This window comes from Lactuca sativa, chromosome 6 (genome assembly GCF_002870075.4).
Source record: "Lactuca sativa cultivar Salinas chromosome 6, Lsat_Salinas_v11, whole genome shotgun sequence".
NCBI lineage: Eukaryota > Viridiplantae > Streptophyta > Magnoliopsida > Asterales > Asteraceae > Lactuca > Lactuca sativa.
Window position 1 is genome coordinate 38,460,635 of NC_056628.2, and position 14,744 is coordinate 38,475,378.

The 14,744-nt window shown below is 34.2% G+C and overlaps 1 protein-coding gene across 1 annotated transcript; it reads right to left on the reverse strand.

The window, feature by feature from the left end:
• Positions 1–4,998: 4,998 nt before the first annotated feature.
• LOC111894168 (uncharacterized) lies at positions 4,999–11,039 on the reverse strand. Its single transcript, XM_023890254.3, has 8 exons — positions 10,045–11,039; positions 9,523–9,720; positions 9,314–9,439; positions 9,183–9,220; positions 8,941–9,094; positions 5,903–8,749; positions 5,673–5,791; positions 4,999–5,532 (listed from the first exon to the last, which is right to left on the reverse strand). Exons 1-8 carry the CDS (start codon positions 10,126–10,128, stop codon positions 5,280–5,282), a joined length of 3,819 nt encoding a protein of 1,272 aa, XP_023746022.1. The 5' UTR covers positions 10,129–11,039; the 3' UTR covers positions 4,999–5,279.
• Positions 11,040–14,744: the final 3,705 nt, after the last annotated feature.

Here is a 14,744-nt window from a genome sequence, read left to right on the forward strand (position 1 = left end):
GTAATAGTAAATCAAGCGAGATACACCCTGCTAAAACCCATGAAACCCGAACCAACTAAAGGTTTTAACATCTATGTGCCATTTTGGTAACTTAACATATATACAATACCTACTACTACTCGCTACCATAAGTACATCATGAGGATGTTAGTCGAAATATTAGAATCATACAATAAAGCATGATACCTATATGTTTATATAAATATAGATGGAATAAAGCTAGCAATGACCATAGTTACTTACAAACCCATTTCATACCATACAGCAAGAATCATGTCATCACGCGGAAGTAACCAGCACACCAGCGCAACACCTGTTTTACAAATAGACCTCGCCACATTCCAAGCCACTATAACAGCCGTCGTGACAACTGTCATGGCACAACTAAGCGTTAACAACACGAATGGAAACGAGAACAGTAACCAAAATTCCTATCGAAGTAACAACCAAGGACACCAACATTGTGTGTTACTGCAAGGGCACCCCAAATTTCAAACCTAAGAACTCCCACGACAATGGAGGAGTGCTACCCAAGAAATGAAAGTTATGGAACAAGAAGAAGAGCCGTCAGACTCAAGGACCTACTAAAAGACAACAAATTGTGGCAGTCCATACCACCATTGTACCTACTGTCTTAGTACGGACAAGACCATATGTTGGGACTCTCCCAAAATGTAACAAGTGCAACTTCCATCACCATGTATTATGCCGAGAGGTGTATCGCAACAAATGCAACAAGAAGGGTCACACCACTCACTCCTGCAGAGTACATACCACGTAGGCCATAAATGCTGGGATGAGTCAGACTTGCTACGAATGTGGAGAGGCGGGACATTCCATGAGGGGGTGCCCAAAGGCTAAAAACAAAGATGTCAGAAGCGTCAGAAGGGTTGTAGCAATGGGGCGTGGTAAAGCAATGAAGGACCCCGTCGGGATTACCGATATGTTTCTACCTACATAACTAAAATGCATGCATACTTTACGATAACAATGTGGAGAGGAGTTTCGTGAGCCATGAATTTGAAAAAATTACCGTAGAAATGGATAACGAGAAGACCAAAACCACACAAGACAAATACATGGGATACTCTCTAAACACTAATACAATCAATTTTCTTCCAAATCAGCCTAATGCCGGTTACAATAGGGAACTTCGACGTGATCACCCGTATGTTTTGGTTAAGTCCTCACCATACCAAAATCTAGTGTTACAAAAAGGTAGTTCAATTTAACTTACCTAATAATGAAAACCCATGAAATCTATGATGACAAAACCAACACAAACCTTCGAATCACGTCTCACTTCAAGGCTTACAGGTACCCATAAGAGAGGCACTTTGACTTACTAGCCCATACTATGGAAGGGAAACAAGAAACGGAAGACATCAAGGATGTTCCAAAAGCCCATACCCTTTCCAACATGTTTTCCAGAAGACCTTTCGGGAATACCACCCGTATGATAAATCAAGATTAAATTTGACTTAAAGATAATAGCTAGAGAAAAAGTGAGTGTAAATACTATCTCACCCAAATTAATCACTTCACTCACATAGAAACTAAGGATCCGCACTGACAACCTACGATTACTAAGTGAATACGTTAGAGTTATATACATAGTTAAGATTCTACAGGCTTAGGAAATATGATTTCGCTTTAACTCTTGTTCCTTATTTGGTTGTGGGCTTAGAGAAGAATCACCTATTCGACCGTCCTTCAAGCTTGATTTCATATGGCTTTTATACATAAAACGATTATGGAAGGGATAAGGTGGACGCACTACCACTTGAGCGATTGTAGACAAATATACCAAACCCACACACTTCCCACCAACCAAAGTCATAGAGAGGATAAAAAAGTTGACATGAATGTATCACAAAGAGATTGTAAGACTGCACAATGTGCCACTATCTATCATCTTGGATAAGGGACAATAGAGCTGCCTCGCATTTTTAACAGTTGTTATGGAAGTAGCTAGAAACCTAACTCGCCTAAGGAACAGCTTGCCATCCCTAATCAAACAGTCAGAATGAGCGAAACATTCAAGAATTAGAAGGTCTACTTAGTACCTACATGATAAATTTTGGCAAAATATGGGATGTCCACCTACCACTAGTTGAGTTCCCTTATAATCGTAACCACCCCGTTGGCATCAAAGTCACTCTGTTCGAAGTACAATACGGATGCAAGTATAGATCACCTCTGTGTTGGGCTGAAGTGGGTGACACACAACTAGCATGGAAGCAAGTTCCTGATAACATTCTCACCGGCCCTGAGATCATAAGGGAGAAAACAGAGAAAATAGTCCAAATTCGGGAACGACTAAAAGCGTCTAGGGACCGACAAAAGAGTTATGCGGACAAATGACAAAAGGCCTTGGAGTTCTAGATTGGTGACCACCTCTTTTTAAAGGTCTCACCTTGGAAAGGGGTTTTCATTATACTACACGTAAACAGTCAATATGGCTTTGTGAGACACATCTTCTAGTACTTTCCTAAGTATTAACAGAAGTCCTGTATTATAACCAGAGTCTCCTGGAGGGAGAGCGTGACACTTGTGTATAAATCTATACCGGACTGACAATCCCGCACCTAAACTGTTACATTTGGACCGACAGGTCTGGGGTGACAAATGTCTTACCATTCCGACACCTGAAGAACGTCGTAGCAGACATATCAGTCATTAGTATGGTTATAATAACTCACAATGGGTATTAACAATACGTTTGGTTTACGAATACATACACATCTTCGTATGGTTTTATTTATTTAAAAGTACATTATAATATTTTCCAGTATAATACAATTTACAATTTCGGAAGCATGCATTCAAATTATTTTATAAAGATATAAAACTACACTATACTACTACAAAGTACAACAATACTTATATATTTTGGTCTTGGAACATTTAAGACTACATTACATTTAAAAGAAAATATTGGATTTTCTGGAAGAATATACTATCATTTTCAAGGAACAAAGACATACCTTTCTCATACAAAATGCTTACGAACTCACCAACTTAAATGTTGACACTTTTTCAAAACCACTTGTATTCTCAGGAAATTAGTAGACAGGTACCCCCTCAGGTTTTGTGAAGACAAAGCTTAGTTACGAATTATATTTTTGTTGTATGCTTTTGGAGTCAAACAATGGTTCAAATACAATGTAAAAACTTATTAGTTATCAATATAATGTCTGGGATGCTTTCATCTCTATTATTCAATTGTTATAATACTCTACAATGATGTCATCTTCCCCCGGACGTTTCCGCCGTTTCCTTGGTTCGGGGGTATGGTAATTAAGACCATGTATTAAACCCTTTTTGGTCGACCAAAGTCTTAAATTTTGAGACTTTATGGTTCTAGAGCACATTTGAGTAGTGGATCTGAAGTTTGGGCTTAAGTGCTTAAGCTATTAAGCACTTATCATGATTTTAGCCTTTGCAAGGGTACGCCCTGCGTAAGTTTTGTATGCCCTGATGGTGGTCAATGTGAGGTGAAGTACGTCTAGCGTATCGAAGGAGTACGCCCCACGTACGTCCTCTGTTTGGATTTCGAACTTGGGCTTCGGGTATTGGGCCATTTGTTGGGCCTTGATGCTTGGGGCCCTAATGGACTAACTGGATAAGTGTGTTTTGAACTAAGTAGAGGGTCAGACCTTTGGATAATGCCCAATAAGGAGTTAGGCCCAATTTGGAAAATTGGGCCAAGTATGGGCTTGAAGTAGTTTGGACCTTTGGATCAAGATTTGGGTTTGGTTTGCATTGGGTTGTGATGGACTATCGGTGTCCAAATTCGTATTAACTTGAGGTTTTTGTCTATTTTTCTCCATTCCATCACTTGTAATCAACTTAAAAATCTATTACAATGTATTAGAAATATTGTTTAACTACCTTCATAGTCATGAAAACAACCTTGAATTCCCTAATAGCCATTGAAATCTAGGTTTCTCTCATTTCTCGACTAACCATACAATTATGGAAGAGAATACCACCTTGTGAGATCAATAAAGGAGTTTGGCAATCCTTGGTGATGCAAAAATCCGAAAATGAAGGTCTACCTTTCTTGATTCTACCCGAAGCTCACATCATGACCAGAAAATCTCTTATTCTTCTCCCAAGGCTTCAATGACCAACTAAAATCCTAAGGAGGGTCCATCACATCTATTTATAATCATCTATTTTGTATCAAAGCTCCATTATTCGATTTAGAGGAAACAATTTCCACCAACTTTAATTAATCATACTTAAATCACCAAATAAATGACAATTCCACCACTTAACAAATTTCCAACTTATTGTAATAATTAAGATTCAAGTACTAAAATAGTATTGTCCTTTAAATTCCAACATACCATGATTTTCGTCTTTGAAAATCTCCATTTGCATTTGGCATCTTTGCTTAATCACCTACACCCATGTCATAAATTAGATAAGAATTTAAATAATAATGGTAAATTCATAATTAAGGTCAATACATCTAACCCTCATTTTCGGATGTTAAACATTGACCAACTATATATTATCTTAAATATCTTAAACATTCAATAGATTTTGATTAAGGCACTATACTTTCAATCTCATCATAACACTATACCCTTTCAGAATGTTTTTGCTCAATAATGACATTATAGTCTTACAACTTACTCATAACATGAGAACAAACAAGATAATAGGTTCACAAGAATGTTGGTTTAGTTTTGAAATTTGTATAGTAGTAACACTCCATAGTAAACCACTAATTGTCTTTAATACATTATGGGACTTTATCATGCTTATCAAATTATTATGATTCCATATAGGTTAAAGAGAAAGGGTGGTATATTAACAAAAATATATAATATGGATATCCGACTTCTCAACCCAATACGATCCACATTGCCCTCCAGTTAACATTTTTTCGGTTCAATGGCTTTGTTTAAACCCTAGTATATTCAATAGATGAGATATCAATAGAATAAAAATACACACATCTATATAAGAACGCGCATAAAGATATACATAGTAACATTGGTATCTTAGAATGACATGGTGTGCATCACAATCTTTTAGTTCACATAAACAACCTCTCTTGAAGATGAACTATATTTATACATTCTATTCATCAAATAGTACCAAAAGAGAACAAAAACCAATTAATGTTTCTTAACATTAAACCTCTTATTTCATTATGTGGTAAACTGTTCTCAATAGACATAGACTCACATTCATGTCATTATGTGCCTTAATGATTATTTAGCTTAACTATTAATCTTGATATAACGAATAGTTTGTATTTTTCATTGGCTTTCAAGGAATTGGAATCGTCTCCTTGTGCTATTGTTGGTTTTTAACTGCATTACAAGATCTTCTCTTTCGGCTTCAACTTCAGCATACTTGAGGCTCATCTCAAGGTAACGGTCACGAAGGTCTTTTAGCTCTGTCTCTAATGACGATTTTGTCCTTTCAAATCTCTCTTTCGTTACCAAGTCACCTTCAACCTTAGATTTTCCAGGATTTGATGAAAGACTATTACGCCCCTCGGACTTTAGCCTAGAAAAAGATGCAAACTTGTTAAAAGCTACAACCATGAAAACTACTTGTGCATACGCGTAATCCTTATAGTTTTCATCAATAAGTTGACCTTTGACTACTAAAAGTCAAAGGTTGACTAGTGTTTTCATCATACTCACCTCTTGAGTTGAGCTCTATACTTGTTATTTGCATCAAGAGCCTCATCAAGCTGTGCTTCAAGCATCTCTATTTTTTCTACATTATCAATATCATCTTGAGAATGTGTCTCATGAACACCCTGATACAAAACACAAAAAAGATAACAAGAGTAAAGATTTAAGGTAAAAAGTGAAAACACAAGAACACTTGGTTGTTAAGTGAATGAAAATCATTTTTTTTAATTATTTACCGATTTACTCCCTGATTTTGTTGATAAAAGTCTTAGATCTTCTTCTAAAGCATGAACTTTCTTCAAGCATTCATTCTTTTCGCCTTCAATTTGTTGAACTTTCAACTGATATTGCAAATTTGCACTCTTGATTCTACTAAGCTCATTTTTCATCTCAGAATCTAAAGAACGTGATGCTCCTTTAGACATTAGATCTCCCTCGAGTTGCATTATCTTTTCTTCTAGAACATTCTTCTCATGTTTACATTCCTCATATTCTTTTACAGATGCCTCTAAGGTAGATATCTTTTCAAGAAACGAAATCTTTTCTTCTTTAACCTCTTCAAAACTACTAGAAAGAGAACGAAAAGAAGCTTCAAGATTGTTCTTTTCATACTTTAGTTTATCAAGCTTTCGTTTATGATCCATTACTTCATTGTCAAGATTCGAGGTTTTCTGCAACTTATCTTTTAACTTTGAAGCTTCTTCAATGAGCTGTTGGCGTTCATATTCTGAAACTGTAAGCTTAAGTTCTAGATCATTTTCCATTGTCTTTCTTCTCTCTTCTCTTATTCTGTAACCAAACAACACCTTTGATTTCTTTTCATGATCTGTCATCAGTTTTTTATTGCTTTCTTTAATGGCAATGAGATCAGTTTCTAAGTCTTGAATCTTGGATTCAGATTCCTTATGAAGAGTTTGAAGTTGGTTTTCAATCGATTCATTTCTTGAATGGATTTCTTTCAAAGAAGATTCCAGCTTTGACTTTTCGGAAACCACCTTTGACTTCTGTTCATGAAGCTTTGAAATTTCATTTTGTAAATGTTGTACCTCTTTTTGGAAGTTTTCAATCTCGGAAGTCTTCTCTAAATACATTTGATTCAACAAACTTTCTTCCATTGTAACTTTCTCTTTTAACTTCCAGTTTTCTTGATTAAGTTCATCCAAATGTGAAGAAAGACTCTTCTCTTTAAACATATACTCTTCCAACATAGAAGAATGTTTTTCCTCTAAACTAGCCACCCTTTCGGAAGAAATTACCAAATTGCCCCTAGCTTCCATTAATTCGACCTCCAAACTAGAACATTTTTCACTCAACTCTCCCTTTTCCTTTCTCATCTCTTCATACAACTTCTCAAGATTACTACATTCCTCAATGAGCCCCTCGGAAGATTCTAGAAGTTTCTTCTTTTCGGATTTCAAAATTCCACATTCTTCTTGAGCTTCCAATAGTAACTTTTCAATATCATATAACTTTTCAACCTCATTTTGAAGATCAAATTTCACAGATTCAGATTCTTGTAACTCATCTTTCATACGTCTCAGTTGACTTTCCAGTGAAGTCAAACTTTCTGATAAGCGGATATTCTCTTCTTCAACTTCAAACAACCGAAGCTCGGCTTCATGTTTGACTTTTTCCAAGTCAAACGCTTTCTTTTCAAGTAACTTATTAGCAGAAACTTGAGAATCAACACTACTACTAAGCACCATGAGATCATTTCTCAAATTATCCAAACATTTAGATGTTATATTGCTCTCTTCCAATGCATCTTCCATGTTTTCTTGTAACTCTTCTTTCTCCTTTTGAAGATCAGAAATTTGATCCTCTTGTTCTTCATTCAACCTCTCTAGTTCCTGGATTTTCAAATTGTAATCTTTTATCACCTTTTGATCTTCTTCAATAACCACATTTTTCTCTTGGATCTTTTTCTTCAGTTCTTTAATCTCACAAAGAAGCTCCAAGTTTTCATTGGTCAACTCGCTACATTCTTTTTCCACCTCACTAATTTTTTGTTGAAGCTCTTGGATTTCTTGCATTTGTTGTGATTCAGATTGTGTTTTTTCAGATAGTTTTGACTCCAAGTTGTTGATTTCTTCTTCTTTGATGGATAAGTTAGTTTTGTAGTCTTTTTCAAGAAGTGATAAAGTATGGCTATTTGAAATTCGTTCGTTTTCTAAATCACTGATTTTGTTCTCTAAAGCTTGTTCAAGAATCTGCATGTTTGCTTGTAATGTTTTCTCTGATTCCTCCATTTGTTGCAAGTTAAGTTGTAAGCTTCTGATTTCCACCAAATTGAAATTGAAAGACTTTTCTAAATCATTAAACTTTGATTTGACTTCCAAAAGTTCTTCGATTTCTGCTCTTTGTGTTTCTGTGGTCTCCTCCAGTTCTTGAAGAATACACACAAGCTCAATATTTGATTCTTGATTTCTCTTCAGTTGTAGAGACAAATCAGTGTTTGATTCTTTATGAGCTTTTAGCTCGATTTCAAGTTCTTTTAGAAGTTGTGATCCACTTTCTGACTTATACGCTGACTCCACTTTGACCTTCTGTTTGACCTCCACCAATCTTTTAAGCTGGTCAACTTCTTTCTTCATGCCATCACGTTCCATTCGTGCTGCTGAAAGCTCCATTTTAGAATCTGTAAGATTCTTGGATTGATCAGAGAATCTTTCTTTCAAGATCTCCAAATCAAGCATCAACTTCTGTGAATTCCTCTCCCACATTTTGGCTTCTTCACGAAGCTCTTCAATGGTGTCTTCAGCTGCTTCTAGAAGGTTCTTTGAAGAACCGGTGTTTGGCATTGATGATGTGGGAAGGACAGGTGGAGGGCTTTCTTCATACTCTTCTTCTTGATCATCATGAGTTATTCTTGATTTGAAAGATGAGTTGTTTGATTTTGATATAGAAAGATCTTCTTCATTAGGGTAATTGCTTCGAGGTGAACTGTTTCTTGAATTCCCATTAAGCTTGTTCTTGATTCCATTCATATGATTGTTTTTATAGAATCTCTCTTTTTCTAAAGAATATTCAGCCGAATCATTGTTTTGATTCGATCCAGATGGTTGATAACTTGTTTCCTGCATCTAGGAGGAAACAAGAAAATGGAATCACATTAGTCAAATTGATATGAATCAATTTAAAAATCAAGAACCAAAGGTGTCAAATTTCTATGATTTGTTTCATTTTATGCAAGTATATCGATTTAGAAGTTGAAAATCAGTCAGTTTGATCAAGAAAGTCAAAGTTTGGAGAATCTATATCATTGTAAACATACCATGATTTTAATCTTTCCAAGAAGTGAAGTGGGATTCAATTCTTGACTTTGAGAGGATTTAGCACTCAAGTCAACTGAAGCAGCTGACCCATTTGATCTGCTTAATGCATCATCATAACTTTCATCCATGGCTTCTGCTTTTAGTCCTTCAACCCTTCAATATGTATTCACAACTTTCAACATCAAGTGAAACATGAAAATATCACAAAAATATATATATATATATATATCATAAACATTACCTGAGCTTTGTTCTTGGTGTTAGGCACTGAATTTTGACCTGAAAATGAGAACATAAGTCGATAAGAAACATAACATTAAAGAACTCAACTTATAATACAAATTATTGTAATAATATTCACATTAATTTTACCTGTAAAACTGTGCCATGGTTGCATTTCTTTAAAGGTAATGAAAGTGGGGCAGATGATCTTGAACTTGTATAGTAGCGTGCAATATTTACAGTTGCCTCTCCAAGAATGCCAGATCTAGCAGAACCCTAGAACAAAACCAAAAAAAGACAAGATTTTGTCAAGGTTAAATGATAAAATTTTTAAGTTAGAGAATCAAAATCTTTCATACCATGGAAACAACGAATTTAAAGAGATGTTCTTCAAGCTCTTTTGAAGAATCATCATGTGAAATCCAGATAGATTCGGATAGAGTTTCTGTCCATTGACAGTTTCCATTTCTCACCAAAGCTTTGTTTGATCTTGCAACTGTTTTTCCTGTTTCCACAGAGATTATGGACACTAGAAGCTTGTCCCATACTTTTGGTACCTAAAAACAATAAAATCTTGTAATTAATCACCATGGATATGATATGAATCATCAATGCATTAGAAGATACAAGAAAGCATCAAAGATTCACCACTTAATCCTTCTTAGTAATTTTATCAAACACTTAAAGTGCATCACATGGTGCTTAACCCATACATGAAAAACTACACAGAAACAGTCAACTTTACGAAAAAGTATATGATGGATCAAACAAAACAATGCAGAAAAGCAACAAATATCGCCACAAATTCATTAATCTTCCAAATAGAAAACAATTACGATAATGGAAGTTCACAAAGATGATTGATGGGTTATCGTTGCTACCTGAAGAGCTTGAAAATTTGAAAACTTGAAATCAATCCTCTCCCCTGAGCTGGGCGACTTCCCGTTTCTTTGTTGTCTGTACATATTTATGTAGCGGTGAATGTGATCTCTACTAATTAATGGGTTCTACAAAATTGCGTAAGCTAAGACTTTCATCATGAACAAACCAATTCTCAGCTTTTGAGAAACAGATTTGCAATGTATGAAATTTGGTTATTTTCTCCTTTCTTTTTTTGTCGTCGTCAATAAAATGATTGATCACAATGCAGTGACATTAACAATGCAAATCCAGAGAGATAGAGAGAGAAAGAGATGTTAGCTAGGTGGTCATTGTTTTCATGATTGTTAATATTCTTTCATCTACTTCTTGACTCCATTCTCAACACATAGACTCTTTTTCTTTCCCATTGCATACGTGTTAAATTTTGATTGTTTCAAGAAAGATCCGTAAAACGGCGCCAGTTCTCTAGCTTTTTTTTTCTATTTTTTTTTTACATAAAAGAGTAAATTATATTTTTGGTCCCCATTGTTGATGCGAATCTGCCAGTTTAGTCCTAGTTATAGAAATTTGACACCACTGATCCTTATGGTTGGCAAATCCTTCGGTTTTGATTCCCTGTCTCAATTACCGTCAACCCACCTTCATTAATCTCCTATGAAACAACCTTTTTACCGTCAAACCAAATCAGTAAAAAAAAATTCTCCCATAAGAACCGGATATATACAAATAAACATCGAAACAAAGAAAATCCCTAAAAATCCGTAATTGAGATCAATTGACCCCCATATTATCCTCCGGTGGCGGAGGTAGAACGTTTTAGCAGAGTGACATTAAAAAAATTCCGAAAAAATCTACATTAGTAGTGGCACTCGTATTTTAAGCCGGTGCACTTAATAGAAAAAAACATAAAAAACATAAAAAAAAATTTACACTACGTGCCGGAATCAGAACAGTGGCCCGGGACCCTGGGGCACCACTAAGGTCCGCCACTGTTATCCTCTCTCCCATACACGGCTCCCTTCAACCATTGCGATCTCTCTCACTTTCTATACGGTAGGGTTGAGCATTTGGATATCTAGATCGGTTTTTTAGAGTAGGTCTGGTTCTTGGTTCTTTAAATCATGCAAAATTGGTCCGTGTACAAAACCAGGTAGGTCTAGTCAAAGTCCACGTCCACGTCCAGTCCAACGTGTATTTGTTCTAAAGTAATAGATAAACAAACTTCGATATGGCCTCAATGAATTGTACCACATATGCCTAAAGTTGTATCGGTCCAACGGGTACAAGAATTAGAAAACTCAAACCTAGACTAGATCTAGTAAGCCTCAACAGGTCCAATTCATGGTCCACCAATTTTTACCAAACCAGCCTGGTCCAAATGCTCACTCCAACTCCACAGTACCTTTAGGACCAACCGTTTCCGCCTTCCATCTCACCTTCACCCTTTCTCAACTCCCCTCTACCACCGCCTCTCTCATCTTTTGCCAAATCTCTCGCTACTCTAAGTTGTTGCCGCTTCACCAATCCGAAGAACCAACATTTCCATTTCCATCGCCATCTTCAGCACCGCAACCACGTTACCCACCTTCTTGCTTGCAACATCTCTTTTATGGTCGGTGGTCAATGATGCTCTCAACTCTATCTTCGGCCGACACAACCCCCCCCCCCCCCCCCCCCCCCCCCCTCTCATCTTCCACCACCGATCTCCCTTTCCCTTCCCTCTCCTTTCTCCCACTCTCATCAACACAAAACTGCCATCGATTCGTTTTATGTTCATTTTAGGTAGTTATATACAACTATAGTCCATTTCTGGTTTTGGTCCATTTCACTCTCTAGTATACTCTAATTTTGAGTTGTAGGTGTTGTTAGTTAGGAAAAGTAATGGTAATTATGGTGAAAAACGATGGTGTGGTGGTGAAAAATGATGGTAGTGGTATTGAAAAATGGTGTTGGTTTTATTGCTATACTCTGATAATGATTAAAACAAACAAGAAAATTTAAAACCAAATAAAAGCAAAAACAAGGATATTTTAGTCATTTCATACACTTTTAATGGAAAGGCATCGACGGTAACGAGAATAGGTACAAAAGCCGATGGATTTGCCAACAATAAAGACCACTAGGTTAACATTTAAATACTAGGATTAAGCTTGAAGATTCCTGTCAACCACATGGACCAAAAGTGTAACTTACTCTATATGAAATTGTATTTTACCTTTTTAATTAGTTATATTTATCAAAGAAATACTTAATTAATAAATCCAAAGCGAGGCATTGGAATGTTTGATGGATTTAATCCTTGTTGTTATCCTTGAACGACAAAATAGTTAAATAAAATATTCATTTCTTCATTCTTGGGTTGTGCATGGACGGTATTAACTATAAAACTGATTTAAGAGATTTTTTTTATGTCTTTTTGGTTTAAAACAAAAAAAAAATCTTGACAAAAATGTTATTGTGTTATCAAATTTTATATTTAGAAAGAATTTATATTTACATACAATCATACATATATGTTAAATAACTATATGATTTGCATCATTTCTGATTTGAAATCTTGGATGAATCGTAACAAGGGTTAGTTGCCTTTTCAACTATTTTTTAAATTATTGTTTAAGTATTTAACTTTTTATTAGTAACCTATATTACCGATCAAATGTATTATTAACTTATTAATATTACCGATTATAATTCTTCATTTATTTTACCGTTAAACAAGATATGACACATAACTTACATAAAACTACTCAGTTGTCAAAACATTTTATTTTCCAAGAAAAAGGAAAAAAAAATAAATAGGATCACTTTAGAGTGGTCTAGTGACACCTTGACCTTAGGTGGTTGATATCCACTACACCCAAAAGGTAAAAAAGGAACATGATAGAAGAAGGCATTGCTTGGAAGGTATCTTTTGAAGGCTCAACAACCGCATTTTGCTTGTTTGAGTTGGCTATTCATACTATTATCTTCTAAAACCTAATTTAACATTTTGTCTCATACATATTTTTTTATCTTGTTTTTTATACCTGATAATTTTTTAGTTATTTTTGTCTTAGTTGTGATATCCATGTATTACATGGGTTTAATTAAAAATATATAGATCTAACAATTTAGAAAATTTTAATTTATAAGAAAAAATAAAATATTAATTATAAAATTGAAGTGCTTATTTATCTATTAAATTTAAACTTATAAATAAAATAAATAAACAACTACAATAATTGGATTCAATTTAGAAATTTAGAAGTTATAAGGAGGTTCAATTAATGAATTGGATATACATTTATTATTATATTTATTAAATTTAAGTATTGTATGAAATTTAATAAAATGGAAAAACCACAAAATGACACATGAATATATTTTAATCTAAATTTACCATAAAACTAGGTGTCAGACTCATGTATTACATGAGTTAATTAAGAAAAATTAAATATAAATATTTAAATATTTAAGAACTTTGGATTTATAAGAAAATAAGAAAAATAATGAATTATTAAAACTGATTTTTTTTATCTTTTAAATTTAAATAAATAAACTAATAACCTTTAATTTGAGAATTTTGAAATAAGAAGGTAAATCCATTAATGAAATTGATATTTATTTATTATTATATTTATTGTAATTATTACATTAAAGTATTATGTAGAATTTATTAAAATAGAAAAATCACTAAAATGACATGTGGAAAAGAAGTTAATTCAAAACAACCACAAAATGACATTTGACAAATTGAATAAGAGTGTCACATGTGACAAAAAAAACCTTCATTTATTAGAAGAGATGACATGTGTCATAATGCATAAGAAAATGACAAATAGCAAAATTATTTTCATTTATTGTGGAGGATTTACCTAAGGATCATCCCAATGGCAGAACTCAATTAGGCTTTTCTGGCTTCGGATTCTCCTAATGACATGAGGACCCAACCAATTGTGGAACTCAATGAGTATTTTCTAGCTTCTAACTTATATTAAACTATTGACTTATTTTGAAGCAAAATTGAAACCCAACATCTTATAAAACCACTATCGGTTATGTGTACGACCAACTTCCCATCTTCTTCCTTTAAGGTTACAATTCTATCATTTTATTTATGGGAACTAATCCATACGCAACATTTTTTTTTGTAATACACAACATTTATGTTTTGAAGGGTTATATAATATAGAAATTATACAATTCTTTAAAGCATAAATTGTTAAGTAAGATAAAAAAAAAAATTATTGTGAAACGCCCTTTATTTATAAAATACACTACACCCACTCTCCTATCTCTCATTTCTAGTTTTCATTTTCCCCCTCATGTCATGTAAATACATTTGTTAAAATTTTATATTCATTATTCCATTGATATAAAAACTAAGCCAATGTGATAAAAATAAAGCAAGGACGTCTTTAATGCCAAATTAACGAAACAATCTTTATTTTTTAGCAAAAGATTGCAAATTATCGTATAAAATTAGATAATCATGACTTTTTTATTCAAAAAAATGTTCGGATTAAACCATAAATTGACCAAAAATATTGAGATTTTATCGGAGATTTCCCTAAAATCTAATAAAAATATATGATATTTTATTATAGATAATCGTTTAGGTTTGTGAGTCTAATCGAGTTCACTGATTGATTGAGCTCGGGTTGAGCTCATTTATCTCATTCTTGAATCTTTCTAATGAGTCAAGGTTGAGTAATTCAGT